At 33.9% G+C, this 15,541-nt stretch overlaps 1 protein-coding gene across 3 annotated transcripts in view; it reads left to right on the top strand.

The window, feature by feature from the left end:
• CUL3 (cullin 3) overlaps window positions 1-15,541 on the top strand; it is an 89,145-nt gene that overhangs the window by 62,543 nt on the left and 11,061 nt on the right. For all 3 annotated transcript variants that reach the window (XM_031452273.2, XM_031452274.2, XM_031452275.2), the window contains 7 exons: window positions 2,970-3,115; window positions 3,902-4,078; window positions 5,270-5,440; window positions 6,065-6,172; window positions 9,814-9,938; window positions 10,529-10,625; window positions 11,729-11,863. In XM_031452273.2, coding sequence (XP_031308133.2) covers window positions 2,970-3,115; window positions 3,902-4,078; window positions 5,270-5,440; window positions 6,065-6,172; window positions 9,814-9,938; window positions 10,529-10,625; window positions 11,729-11,863 — 959 coding nt within the window. The remainder of the gene's footprint in view (window positions 1-2,969; window positions 3,116-3,901; window positions 4,079-5,269; window positions 5,441-6,064; window positions 6,173-9,813; window positions 9,939-10,528; window positions 10,626-11,728; window positions 11,864-15,541) is intronic.

The raw sequence follows: 15,541 nt of genomic DNA, 5'->3' as shown, positions 1-15,541 counted from the left end.
AAAAAGACCCTTCTCGTAAACCTTTTTTGTAAAAGCAAAACAAAAGTCATTTTTAAGGATGTTTGTCATGTTTTCTAAAATAAGCTACTCCTGGATGTCTAAAGTCTAAGTCAGGGGTTGACAAATTTTTTTTGTAAAGGGCTAGATAATAAATATTTTAAAGGTGTGAGTCATGCAGTAAGTTACTCGTCTCTCCATTTATTTATTTATATATATGTGTGTGTGTATATATATATTTTATTGAAGTGTAGTCAGTTTATAATGTATCAGTTTCAGGTGTACAGCATAATGCTTCAGTCATACATGAACATACATATTAAAGGAACAAGTACAATGAGATAGACCTGGACAGTCTACTACTAGATCATGATTTCAAAAAGGAGGTGATGAAAGCACTGAGGGAAGTAAGAGAGATTATGAATAGAGACAGAGATTACTCATCTCTAGTAGTGGGGAAGTAGACATAGACAGTAACACCAGTGAGTAAACTTGACTATGTTCCTATGAAGCTTTTTTTTTTTTTTTCTAACCATTTAAAAATGTGGAAAGCATTCTTAAGTTGTGAGCTGTAACAAAAAACAAGCATTGGGCTGTGGTTGGTCCATGATGACTCCTGTATTTGATGGTCACTGACAGATTAGGACTTTATGAAAAGCATTTTTCTTTACTTACACAAAATAAGGATCGATAAATTTTCTAATAATACTGTTTAGTTATTGAGTTGATGCTTTCTTACCCACCTTGAGGTTGTTGAGAGGGGGAAGATTAAATGGGCTTGGAGATCAGGGGCTAGGAACTGTTTGATGGAGTGGTTATTGGGCGTACCTGAATTATACCTGTAACCTGCCTGGAGACTTACGTTAAAGGCATTAAGTTTGCCTCTAACAATGGTAAGTGCTTAGGTATATAAATGAAGCAGCATAAGAATAGTTACTTACTGTAGTTCTCCATTTAGTTCTTAATGTTCTCAACAAGTAAGCAGCTTTCTGTGATTCTAAATTAAATTTTAAAACCTTGGCTTCAATTTTTCTGACTTTCCACTAGAAACTAAACTGCAAAGGATTTTAATTGTGCTAGGCCCTGCTCTTGAGCAGTATGTCAAGAATGTGTTAGAGGCACAACTCCACCATTTTGAAGCCAAATGTCTCAAAATCAGAAAGTGAAAAAGTTTTTTTCCCCACCATGAATGGAGGATGAGTTGGATTGACTATTAGATGCAGATAGCACTATGAAATTAAGTTCAAATGGTATCATTTTATTGTTTTATTAAATGTATACAAAAATAATGATACTTAATTTTTGAATGCCACGTATTTTTTCATTTTCTCTTTCACACTCTCCACTATGCCATACCTCTGTAAACAGTGAATTACATACAATGAAATTGTATTAATTTGCATACAGTTAAATACACAACACATGATGAAGCAAAACTAACAACACAGAAACAAAGTAGACAAGTCAGGAACTGTTTTATTAGAGGTATTTGATATGCTAAGTTTACTGTAGTGTAAGTCCATAAATTGCTGTTGCGTTTGTAATAATCTGTTTTTAACACGGGAAACTTAATTTATACCAAACGTGAGATTTGCTGTGTGTAGATTACTTTGGGCATATGTTATTAATGAAAACATTTTTTAATAAAATTTGCTTTTGAAAGTCACAAATTTTGAAACCATTTTTGTAAAATTTGCATCCAAGTATTTTTAAACTATATTTATCTTCAGTTTTAGGATCTAAATTGCTCTTACAAATATAGACCAGGGTAGACAAATTACAGCCTGTCTGCCAAATCTGACCCACCACTACTTCGGTTAAAAAAAATCAAAAGAGTAATATTTCATTACACATGAAAATTATATACATTTTAGATTTCAGTGTCCATAAATCAAATTTTATTGGAGCATAGTTGTGTCCATTCATTTATGTATTATCTACAGCGGCTTTCTGGCTGCAATGGCGAAATTGAGTCATTGCAGCAAAGACCATATGGTCCACAGGTTTAAAATATTTACTATCTGGTGCTTTACAGAGAACAGTTTTCCAGCCCCTGATCTAGAAACTGCCCTTCTAACTCCATTTTTAGAAGTTCTCGATTATGAAACCTTTTTATAGCACTGTAAAGTTTTGACACTCTAGTCTTCCAGAAAGTCCTTATTTGAAAGAAACACTGGACATATGGAAAAGCAGTATTTTAACTCCACATTTTAATCTTGTAAAAAATGGACAGAGTCCAAGGTTTTCATTCTAAATAAAAACAAGATAGTGAGATAAACCAATTTTTAAAATACAGATACTGGCTTAGGTCGTCACCTGGGAAATAATTTGTGATTGCTCTGAGGAAAATACCAAAGAATAGGAATTAATGCTTTAAGTTTCACATGAATTTTACCATGATGTACAGTGAAATAAATCCTAGTGTATTTAATTTTATTTATTGTCATTGGTGTCATTTGAACTTTTGAGATAGACATGCTTAAAAATATCTGTAAGATTTTAATTGGTTTTTAAATTTCATCCTCAGTTTTATTGACTACCAGTTATATACCACAATTAAAATGATCATTTTGATAGTTGTTTTGTAGTATGACTAGGTTCTGGGTTAGAATTATGTTAGGATAATTATGTAGAATTCAAAACTGCAGTTTTCATTTTCTGTGGCTTTGTTTATTATGCTGTTTAGACATCTTCACTTCCACATAAATTAAAATTTGATAAGACATTTTACTTTTGCTTTCAAAGTACGTCAGCTGTATTTTGTAAATTGCAATAATAACCATTAACTAGCTTATTTCCCTCCTTTTTTTCTGTTTTACTGGGGAGTTTTTTTAGTTTTTTATATGATCAGCAAATGATTGTGATGGGAGAAATCAGCTTCTTTAAATGTCACAAATCAGCATGAACAGAGATTCACACTTTTTTTTCTTAATCTTTAATGTAGCCAATTTGTGTGTTTATTCTGATTGCAGATCTTGCTTGCATGTACAAGTTATTTAGTCGTGTGCCAAATGGTTTGAAAACGATGTGTGAGTGTATGAGCTCCTATTTGAGGGAACAAGGTAAAGCCCTTGTTTCTGAGGAAGGAGAAGGAAAGAATCCCGTTGACTATATCCAGGTAAGTAAATACAGAAGATTCTCTTTGTCATAAAGTAATTTTGATAAGTGCTGAAAGGGTCACTTTTACTGAGCTATGTAGTATGTAATTTTTTTACTTAATTGTTCCAATGGTAAATTAATATGTGTAATTATCCTAACCATTTGAGAATTTTGCAAAGTAGTACATTTATATCAGGGAGCCAAACTCAGCTGCTTTTCATTTATGAGCTTGTCTGATGAAGACCTTTTTGAACAGTCAAGAATTCTTTCTACTTTTCTGTATGCCTTAATGATCATATATCTTAGTGTATTAGAAAAAATAACTGCTGTAGTAAAATAATTCTTGTTTCAAAATATTTTGCTTTCAAGCAATACTGCAAATATATTATGCCCTCAAGTTTATCATGTTTTAACATAAATAAGCTTTGTGTGTGTGTTTAAAGCTAATTTTCTCAGACTCATCCATTTAGTCAAGACAGAGGAAGGTGGGAACAAACAGTGAGGAAGATCTTTGATTCATCTTTAATAGAGTAATACATCAATGGAAGATAGACTGCTTCTCTCATCACTAATTTTTTTTATTGTTAAGTAATCAGTGAATATTTATTAATTAATGAATTTTATAAAATCAGAATTTGAGAAGAAATTTTGTAACAGAAACACTCAGCAGGTTAACTGTTCATAGCTCATGGCAAACACAGCACATTTATTAACAGCAAAATTAAAGATAAACGTGTAGTTACATGTGTACTGTTTATAGGAGAATTATTACTGTATACTAAATTTCTTTGTTTTTATCTGGAAGGGCTTATTGGATCTGAAGAGTAGGTTTGATCGCTTCCTCCAGGAATCATTTAATAACGACCGGCTCTTTAAACAAACTATTGCGGGTGACTTTGAGTATTTTCTCAACCTCAACTCCAGGTCCCCTGAATACCTCTCATTATTTATTGATGATAAGCTGAAGAAGGGAGTCAAAGGGGTAAGTATTAATGCATTTGAAAATACATTAAGTTTTATTTGTATATTTAAAATTAGGGAGTTTTGTAGATAAAAATTAAGTATAGTCCTCTGCTGTGTTTAAATGTGTGCTGTGATATTAGAAAGGATTGTTTAAAGTATTTGTTCACAAGTACTTTGGCATTTCACTTAATGTGTAATTGGCATCAAAAACAGCTACACAGCCATAGTTGTTAGACTGTGAAGGTTAGATACGCTATGGAGATAATAAGTAACTGGAAAAGAGCTGTCCATGACACACACAACGTTGCTTGCTCTCATCTGGTTCTGGGGGTTATGTATCAGAAAGTACTTGGGTACCAAGAATTTGACAGCATAGACTAGAATAGATATGAGAAAATAGTCTGAAAGCATATAATGAAGCTCAGTTTCAAACCTTTATAATATATTTGGGATCTTGGAATCTCACTACAGCACAGAAAATTAAAATAAACATTGTGAACACACATAAATTGGTCTCTTTGACTTCATCTTGGGATTTTTGAGACAAAGGGGAAAGCAGCAAAGGGCCACAGGTTTTATAGGTAGCTGTAGCAAACAAACAAGAGGAAGATCACCAAGGACACTGAATAGAAAAGACACGTCTGTGTCATCTTCCGTAATTTTTAATATAAGCTTAACACAGCCTGCCACAGTATCATCTTGCCCTTACTTAAAAGATTAGGGGCAAGAGACCTTTTTACTTTAGGAATTATAACAAATTATTACACTTCTGTTTTCACAATTTAAATTTTGAATGAACTTAAATGAAAATATCTGTCTTTTGACCATGTACGTTTCTGCCTAAATATTATGCAAAGGCATTATAAGATTCTTTTTTGTGATTAAAATTTTAATTTCATCTGTTCTTAGTCATCCTTCAGTCCAGCCATGCATGTATCACTTCATGCCTCCATTTCACTGGTGGCCCACCAGGGAGTGGAATTCCATCCCAGCCCCTGATCAGTGTTGCACTGATGAGGATATGAGCTGGGCTGCTGTGTGAAGTAGGAAGCGCTTTCTCATTCTAGATCCTGCCTCCTGACATGGCTCAGCCAGATATTTGTGGTTGTTATCAAACAGTGTTGTTGTTAAACTACTGATGAACTGTGACACTGTTTTTGTAGAACTAAAATTTTATAATTGTTAAATCGTCTTTTAATCGATTTTTCAGCTAACAGAACAAGAAGTAGAAACAATATTGGATAAGGCAATGGTCCTTTTTAGGTTTATGCAAGAAAAAGATGTATTTGAACGTTATTATAAACAACACTTGGCAAGGAGACTTCTCACAAATAAAAGTGTTTCTGATGACTCCGAAAAAAATATGATTTCTAAGTTAAAGGTAAGGTAAAACAGAGTGGAGTGCACTTAACTAATGTTTATCACATGATTGAAGACCAACAGCATGTGACTGGGAAATATTTAAATGATTTAAAATACTTATTTCTGTAAATTAATAAAGCTAGTCTTTTTTGTGTTTTGTTTGTTTGTTTTTTGTTTTTTTTTTTTGAGCAGGCCATACTCAGATTTGTTCAGGTTCTGGGACATTCACAGTGTGCTGGAATTCCTTTTGGTGTGACAGTATATATTCACGGAGACCTGGGGGAGGTTTGGTACAAGGGAAACAATAAAGGGAGTATTACCATGTAATTCTGTCTCACAAAGTGTGGTCCACAGACTACCTGTACCCGTATTAGCTGATACAGGTGTTTCTTGTTGAAAATACGAATTTCTGGGCCTTGCCTTCAGTGAGGTATATAGGAATCTCTGAGAGAGTCTGGGAATTTGCATTTTAAAGTAAAATCCTTGAGTTATTCCTAAACATACTAAAGTTTGGTGCCCACAGACATAGAACAGCTGTTGGAAACATTTAGAAAGGATGACAGTAACGTGAAAGAGTTTCTTTGTACGTTTTCTCATGGTAAAATCCATCATTTATTTGTGTATATTTGTTTTTCTTCCACAGACTGAATGTGGATGTCAGTTCACATCAAAACTGGAAGGAATGTTTAGGGATATGAGCATCTCAAACACAACAATGGATGAGTTCAGGCAACATTTACAGGCAACTGGGGTAAGATTCTTCATAAACTTCTACTTTGTAAATGTGTTTATGTAAAGTCTTTTGTAATGTGCATAGTCATTCATATATCAGAAAACTGAATGGCTGATGTTGTTTCTTTAAATGTCGTTGATGGCAACATACGTATCATCTACGAGTGCTTTAAAAATTATTTCCCCCATATAACCTCTTTTTCTAACTGTTAATCTTAAAATTTTTTTTTAATTCTTCTAAAGCTTAGTTTGTCCTCCCCACTTGAAGGAATGCACTGAAAATTTAATAAATACAGTGATTCTGTCGTTAAAACCGTTACTGATTGTGGAAGGAATATCAGGCTTAGGCAAGCTTCCCAAGTGTTAATACTCTTGCTTTTACTTTACCCCTAGGATTGTGCTGTCTTAGAATTGTTACCTGACCTTCCTGTACTTCAGTATTTGCATTCTCATCTGAAAGATCAGGATAAAGGCCTGACATCCTCGGGGGCGGCGGGGGGAGGTGAACTGAGTATAAAAATGCTGATGTTAGTGTGTTATAAATGTGATTTTGTACTGTGACTTTCAGAAGGCAGTAGGCTGCAACTTACATGGCTTTGGAGTCCAGTGGGGTTTTTGTGAAGATTCAGTGGGATTAAATGATGTTCAAAATTTTCCCTTTTTTTTTCTTCTCTTCTCTCTCTCTTTTTTAAACTGTTTTTCAACTTAAGCTTAAGTTTTGAGAACTCCACATTTTTTTAAAGTTTTCTCACTCAGGTGACCATATACTACTTTCTAATTAAGACACGTCACAACCATTAAAAAAAAAATTTGGAGGTCTTTCTTTTGGTCTTTAAATATGAGATCGTCACTTCTGATCCTGCAGTCTCATCACAAATTATGTCAAAAATACCTAATTCTGTAGAAATGGACACTGATAACATATTAAGGCATTCTGACTCAGAGGGACTTCTGTTCCATGTCCATTATATAGATAGTTGGCTGATTGCCTCAGATGTTTATAGTGGAGAAGAGCTGAGAGAAGGAAAGAAATACATCTGTGATAAGTAGAAATTTGAATGGACAGGAACTGCATGTGATTTTCCTAGATGTTTTGTTTTTTAGATTGTTCAGGGATTTGTACTTCATTCTGTCTAATGCATGGATAAAATTATGTTTTCATATACGTTTTTTCTTCCGCAAATGTTACACATATTGAGAACTATAGGGAGATAACCTGGCCTGACTAAATGCTCTGTTGAAACCACCTAAGGGAATATTCCTGGACAGGTCTCACACCTTATTTTTTCAGTCTCAAATTATGTGTCTGTGATAGTTGAAGGCCTTTTGATAAGAAAATTAGGAGCTTTACTCTTGGCCACTTTGTTGCACTCATTTCATTTAAAAAAGAGGGAATGATTGTTCAATATCATCTCATCAGATTCTTTTTGCTTCTGTTATTTCCTGTTGTTATGAAGTTTGTGAATCTTTCATTCTTTCATTTTGACTATTCAGATATATCCTGCACTTCATGGTGGAATAGTTGTTCCGTAATTTGTTAACCTGTAAGTAGAGTACTTAATCAGGATGTTCAGAGTTAAGTATTTGCTGATCTAGCTGCCGTTTCCACTTTGTAAGGCCATTATTTGCATGCAGTTATTGGCTGGTTTGTCATTTTTTATGCTAAGGATCTTAAGCTTTAGGTCTCCTCAGCCTTAATCTTCTTTAGAAAGATTTGATGAAAAAGTGACAAAGTAATCAAAATAAATTTTGAGCTTTCTGAAATCTTTGAGCCCTTTTAAAACATCACCAGTCCTCAAGCAGACAGTTCTATATAACTTTCTTAAAGGTTCTTGGCCTGTTAAAATATATCAAGAAAGTGACTCTTTGTGGGGAGGGAGTAGCTTAAGTGGTAGAGCACATGCTTACCATGCACAAGGTCCTGCGTTCAATCCCTGGTACCTCCTCTATAAATAAATAAACCTAATTACCTCCCCCACTGCCAAAATAAAATAAAGAAAAAACAAAGAAAGTGGCTCTTTATTTACTTTTATTTACTTTAAAGTGTCATATAACAAATATTTTTTTAAATTCTAAATGCTTATGGTATATTTTATTTAAACAAGTCGTGCTTATTATGCTGAGGGAAACTTAAGTATTTGTCCATTTTTTTCCCTGTGTTCTATGTTTTTTAGTGGGGACAGGGGCAGGAAAACCACTTTGCTGTCCTATTTCTGTTTATTTATATCAGCAAATCATATCCTGACAGACCTTTCTGGTACCTCTGTCTCTGTAGACATGTGGCATTTTTTAATATAAGCTGAATGGCTTAAAAATATTACAAAGGTAGCTAGAAAGAAAAGATCCAAACCATCAGAGTAATAGTTCTTTCTTCTTCTTTTTTTAAATTTAACAAATAACTCACTGTTTCTGTGCCAAGCATTGTTCTAGGCACTGGGTATATAGTAGAGAACAGACAAAAATTCCTGCCATGATAGAGCTTACTTTCCAGTCCAGGAGACAAATGATAAACAAGATCAGTAATCACATAGCATCTTAGCAGGTGATGGGAGATAGAGAGGAAATCTGTAGCAGGAAAGAGTGACCAGGCAAAGCCTCCTTTAAAAAAAAAAATGACATTTTGAGGAAAGACTTGCTTAGGGAGCAAGATGTGTGAGGATATGGGAAAAGAGAGAAAAGACTATTGTCCTAGGTGGATTGTGGCCCCCTTCCCCACTTGCAAAGTACAAACAGTTCTCAGCCCGCCTCCGTTCATCACTTAAGAATCTCTGCTGTGATTCTCTCTCTTGTGTGTCATCTAAGAGTTCTAGTTTCAATTTCTTTAAAATGGAATAATCATTTAGTAGATACGTATGAAGAAATCTGAGTGTGGAGTACTACTTGATATTTTTAAACTCTTTCTTAAAAATGAAAACTTCTCTTTTAAAAATGTATGTCACTAAATCACCCAAGTTAGATAAAAAGGGAATAATGGTTTAGAACAAGCTGTGACTATTAATAGTAAGGATAATATTTCACCCTTAAGAATTTCTGTTGATGTGCTTTATTGTTGTTTTCGTTTAAAAAGAAAAAATACCTAATTGTGATAGTAATGCTAACATATATTTTGTAGAGGTAGTCAGCCGTTATACAGATGCTTGTAGGGCACCTACTGCATAGAACTGGATCTGGTGTCCTGTGCACCTGCATGTGAAACATGAAGGTTTTGATCAGTGTAGTTGAAATGTGAATGGGATATTAGGAATATGTTGTTTCTGTGTTAAGACGGTTTAAAAAAAAAAAAAGAAGCTGAGATGAAAGGTATTATTATCCCAGAATATTCTCTGTAATGATACTGATACTGCCCCTTGACATTTTATCTTAAAAAATCTTAAGAGCCAGAACTTTGCATTTTTCAGTGATAGCAGTAAAGACTCTGCTCATATGCTAAGAACTATCCTTTGATCAGTATTTTAAAGTCAGCAATAATTAGAAATATTTGCCAGGATAGTTAAAATTTGGAAAACACTGGGATGGGTCTAACTTTTAAGAAGATATGTTTTATTTGTTAGATGTTGGATATGGAGATAACTGCTTTGGTAACTCTTAACACAGTGTCTGTATGGAACAGATAACACATCCTAACTAATTTGAGGGGACTGTTTCTCCTCTTTCACACAGGTGTCTTTAGGTGGTGTTGATCTCACAGTCCGGGTGCTCACGACAGGATATTGGCCTACTCAGTCAGCCACACCAAAGTGCAACATCCCACCAGCACCAAGACATGCTTTTGAGATATTCAGAAGGTAAATGAAGATCAGACTGTGTATTTTAGTACAAATAATTGAGATAAATTTGAGCATCAGTAGTGTCCCTGATTGAGGATGAATATACTCCATTTTTTATCTTATGTTCGAAAGGAGAATTTTCCCTTTATGCTTTTAACATGTAAGGATAAGTTGCATAAACTTCTGAGAAGAATGTTAAAAGTCCTTTCTGTAGCAATAGTGCATGGTTAGTAGTATATTTTGTATTGTTGATGTTCACCGCTAGCTTAGGGCGAGTTGCTTATTTTGGGTCACAGTGGAGAAAGCTGCTCTTAGGAGCAGCAGTGGCTGAGCAGCAGCCGGGGGCAGTAGATGTAGTGGGAGAACTTGTTTAGTGGACCACCTTTGTCACTTACTAAGCTAAGTTACTTAGGTCTGTCTTTTTCTCTCTCTTTCCCCCTACCTCTTATTTGTGGTTCCTTTTCTGTAAAAAAATTGTAACTAAGCTTGATTCCTTAGGTTTCCTTTAGCTTTTAAAGTATACATACCTTTTTGTTAAGGGTTGGTAGTTTATAGTTTCAAATACATGAACTGTATGATTCTCTAAAATCTGGTTTGATTTGCTGTAGGTTTTACTTAGCTAAACACAGTGGTCGACAGCTTACACTCCAGCATCATATGGGCTCTGCAGATCTCAATGCCACCTTTTATGGACCAGTTAAAAAGGTAAATAATAATAGTTTGAATTTAAAATTAAGTTACTGAAGTGATTATTTCAGAATTAGCAATGCACCAGTGAATTGCCTTCATTTAAAAAATAATTTTTTTATATGTCATAGTGTGAGGTTTAGTGTATTAATTTATTTTCATTGCTTGCAATCAGGGTCATTTGCCTTAAAATGGCTAGATAATGAAAAGCTTCTTAAAAATATTAAAGAAAAATACCTGAGTTATTATCTAGGCAACAAATAACAATTTCATTAAATATTTTAATTAAAATCTTAGAACTTTTATGTAAGTCACTGTGAAACCAAAGATTTCTTTATGTTGTTGAAAATGCCTATATACATACTCTGATTTTTATATTTAATTGAAATGAGAAGTATTCCTTACAATTCATTTCATTGAATGTTTGACACTGTTACAATATTTAACCATAAGTGGGAAGGTCAAGAATATTAAAGAACTCAGCATTTAATTATTGCTTGCTTGTTTCTGTTTTAAAGAAAGGTTTTTTCCTTAATAGTCATGTTATCTTTTGAAGTTTTATTAAACAGATCATTAGGTTTTAAAAATGTAATTCACATGTTAATTGTTGAGGACCTAAGTTGCTGCTTTATACTTTTAAATCATAGAGCAAGAACAGGCTTTAAGGATGGCAGAGCTTTTCCCCCCTCATTCTGTGCTATTATTTGATCTCTTACTATGATCAGACCACACAGAAAGAAACCTAACCCTACTACTTTTGGTAGTGGTATAATGGCGGTGGTATCATAATTCCATCATTATCCCATTTTGTGCAGTTAAAATAATTTTAGCTATAAATATAAGGAATTATTGATTTATTACTTGCTCAGATACATTAAAATATTCATAATGGAGGAAAAAAATGGGACAGTCCTAAATGAAGACTTGGTGCGTGTGCATGTGTGTATACACACATGGATACACACATACTTTTTAAATAACATTTCCTTTTTATATAGAAATGAGTTAACTGTCGTTTTGTTAAGGTGGTGGTTGGACATCACAGAGCTTATTTCTCACGTGTACTGTTGCTAGGAAATAATTATATATTGTTTCTATTTTTATATTGAAAAATTAAACAGGAAGATGGATCTGAAGTTGGTGTTGGAGGCGCACAAGTGACTGGCTCTAACACACGGAAGCATATATTGCAAGTCTCCACTTTCCAGATGACCATATTAATGCTCTTTAATAATAGAGAAAAATACACATTTGAGGTATGGGTTGGTTATGTGAATTTTAACCAATTGTATTATTTCTAATTCTCACCTGTTACTTGAGTCTTAATTTGAGTAGCCTCTGGGGTTACTATTATTGAGGAGGAGAAGGAGGAAGAGGGAGGGTGATTTGAGTAATAACCTTTCAAATATCATTAGAGGACAAAAACACAGTGTAAAATTGGGCTGTGGAACTATATGAACATCATACACTTACTGGGTCACATTTCATTTGGTCTTTTAAATCAACTTTATTGAAGTATAAGTTTTATATAATAAAGCATACCCCAGCCAAGTGCACAATTTGATGGGTTTTAACAGATAAAATGCCCCTGTGTAACAACCATCACTGAAATCAACATAGGCTATTACCCCCTCCAAATTTTTATATTCCTTTGCAGTCAATTCCCTCACACTGTCCCCTGACCCAGGCAGCCAGCAGGCTGCTTTATATCACTGTGAGCTAGTTTTGCCTTTCTAGAATTTCATATAAATGGAACCACATAACATGTATTGCTTTTGTCCAGCTTCTTTTACACAGCATATTTTTGAGATTCATCCATGCCGTTGTGTATATAGTTCCAATAGTTCATTCCTCTTTATTGCTGAGTGATAGTCTATTATATGGATCCACTACATTTTCTTCATCCATTCACCTCTTGATAGGCATTTGGGTTGTTACCAAATTTAGACTGTTAGGAATAGAGCTGAATGTTTAACATTTTAAAGAAACTGCCAAACTGCATCCCAATGTGATTTTACCATTTTATCTTCCTGTCAGCAGTGTAGGAGAGTTCTGGTTGCCCCACATCCTTTCCAAAATTCAGTATTGTCAGTATTTTAAGTTTTAGCCATTTTAGCTGGTATGTAATTATATCTATACATGGTGAATTTAATTTCTTTCCTTGACTATTAATGATGTTGAGCATTTTTTATGTATTCATATGCCACTTATATGTCTTGTTTCTTGTGTTCTTTGTTCATATCTTTATTGGGTTGTTTAAAAGTTCTTTATAAATTCTGGATGCAAATCCTTTGTCAAATTGTTGTGCTCTGTATTTTCTCAAAATCTATCATTTGCCTTTCATTTGCCTAACATGTTTCGAAGAGCAGAACTTTTTAATATTGATACAGTTTAGTGGCCACTTTCTTCTTTTATGGTTCATGCTTTTGGTATCCTATTTAAGAAGTTATTGGCACCCCAAGGTTGCAAAGATTTTATGTTTTCTTCTAAGTGGGTTATAGTTTTAGCTTTTATATTTAGGTCTATGATCAGTTTCAGGTTAATTTTTTTTGTATGGTAGAGGTAAAGATTAAGAATTAGTTCCTCCCCACACATAGGTATTCAGTTATTCATTTCAGTATCTTTTGTCAAAAGTACTGTTCTTTTCCCTTTGAATTACCTTGGCCCCTTTATTTAAAGAAAAAAAATCAGTTGAATATATATATATACACACATATATGTCTGTTTCTGCATTCTGTGATCAGTTTCATTGATTTCTGTATCTATCCTTTGTGCCAATTTTACGTTATCTTGATGGTGTCAACTTTCTTTTTTCACCCATCTTTTTTTCCTTGAAGTAACTGATTGTTATACTTATTACCTTTTCCTTTCTCCCATTCAGTCATGATTTGATTGAATTAAATTCAGTTAGTCTTTTCCCATACCTTTTAAGAGTAGGTTGGAGTTGAAATGAAGATCATGTGATTTTTATTAAGTTTAAATTAAAGATAAAGAATGAATATCTTTGAAAGCTGAATATTTCTTTATTTTTAAATTAAAGATAATGAACATTTTTAAAAGAATTACTACCATATTTATACTTAACTGAAAGCCAGTTTTCAGGTATAGGTGAACATACGAAAAAATAAATTTAACTTTGAAATGAAGATCAAGGTTGAATAATTCTATGCCTATTTTAATACTCATCTCATATTCCCTTTATGTGATGATGATATAAATAAGAGATGACTATTTTTATGTGATATACCTCAAGGAAGTATCTTGAAACCTAAGTGTTTTGGGTCAGTCAGTGGCTAAGTCAAGAGTTTTTGCTCTTAATGTATTTCCAGGTGTTTTACCTAGGTAATAACCTTAATGTTGAAGCACAAGTTATAAGTGATTGAATCCTAAGAATATTGATTAACAGAGTATGAGTGTCTTACTCAGACACTATGGGCCTTCTCAAACAGAGGTGGAATTGAATTATCTCTAACAGCTTGGGTGTTTTAATCTGTTGCTCTCATGGATAATGTATTTTAAACAAAACAAGCTACTTGATAAATGCTAGAGTCATAGTTTATAAAGAACTGGCAAAAATTGTGGGATAAACAAAAACATAAATTCATTTTCTTAAGCCATTATTGGAATTGCCAGTACATTTAGTGATTCAAGCTTACTTTTCCCCTTTCCAGTCGGCTTGGGATCATTGAGGCTAATGAGCAGTGATTAGGTAGAAGGTAAAATTAAGTAGAAAATTCCTCTTAATATTTTAAGTTTTAGCTAAGTGATAAACCAGAAACTGGAGCATAAATGGCGTATATAAAATGCCATTCCTGTGGCTCCAGAACCTTCTGGCTGCCTGCCTCTCGAACCGGGCCATCATGACAAGGCACGTGAAGTTTGCTGTCTTTACTCAGACCGTGTGTTTATAGTCTTTGCATAAATTTTATTAGACAAGCCTTTTACAGAAATCTGCACAAATTAGAGGAGACAGTTAACTTTAATAATAGTTTAATAATTATTAAAGGAAACTTATCTTTGAATATTCTTTCTTTATGAGTTCAGTAAAATGGTGTATTTGTTACTTAATGCTGCATAACAAATCTCAAAACTTATGTTTTAAAATGACCACTCATTATTGTATTTTGTGGTTTCTGTGGGTTAGGGATTCAGGAGAAGCTTGGTTGGGTGATTCTGGTTTGGAATCTCTCATGAGGTTACATTAAGATATCAGCTGGGGCTTCAGTCATGTAACGTTTGTCTGGGACTAGAAAATAGTATTGCTATGAATCTTCTTCCACATGGCTGGCAAGTTTGTTTTTGCTCTGTTGGTACAAGATCTTAGTTTCTCTCCCCGTGGGCTTTACGAAACATGGCTGTTGGCTTTGTCCTTGCATCCTGGTGGTTAACTTTCCGTAGAGCGAGCAGTCTAAGAGACCCAGGCAGAACTTGCCTGGGTCCCAGCCTTTGTGACTCAGCCTTGGAAGTCACTCCTTTATTTTGTTGGTCACCCAAGTCAGCCGTGATACAGTGAGGAGACCACACAAGGTTGAAACATACCAGGACTGTTGCAGGCCGTCTGGGGAAACTGCCTAGAAAAGTAGCATTATTGTAGTGTCACATTATCCATTATAGTCAGGCTGCTAAGGCTTTTTCCTCTTTTTATATATTTTCTTGAATGAATAGAAGTCTGTATCGTGATTTAGAACAAGCTGAAATAAGGAAATACGTATAATGGTAGTCTATACCTTGAATTTTAATAACTAGCATGATTTCTGAAAGAGATGGATGTTAATACTTATTTTTCTGAATGTTACTAGACTTTTTAAAAATGTCTAAAAATGAGTCTGAAATGTAGAAGCTAATTGGGTACAGCAGCAAAATTAATGTCAGACAGTAGAATTTAAATAGAAAACCATTAAACAACAGTGATAATTGATATTTCATCAAGAAAT

This window comes from Camelus dromedarius, chromosome 4, assembly GCF_036321535.1.
Source record: "Camelus dromedarius isolate mCamDro1 chromosome 4, mCamDro1.pat, whole genome shotgun sequence".
Lineage (NCBI taxonomy): Eukaryota > Metazoa > Chordata > Mammalia > Artiodactyla > Camelidae > Camelus > Camelus dromedarius.
Note: the sequence above shows the minus strand (reverse complement) of the source record. Positions and strands in the feature narration are given on the sequence as shown.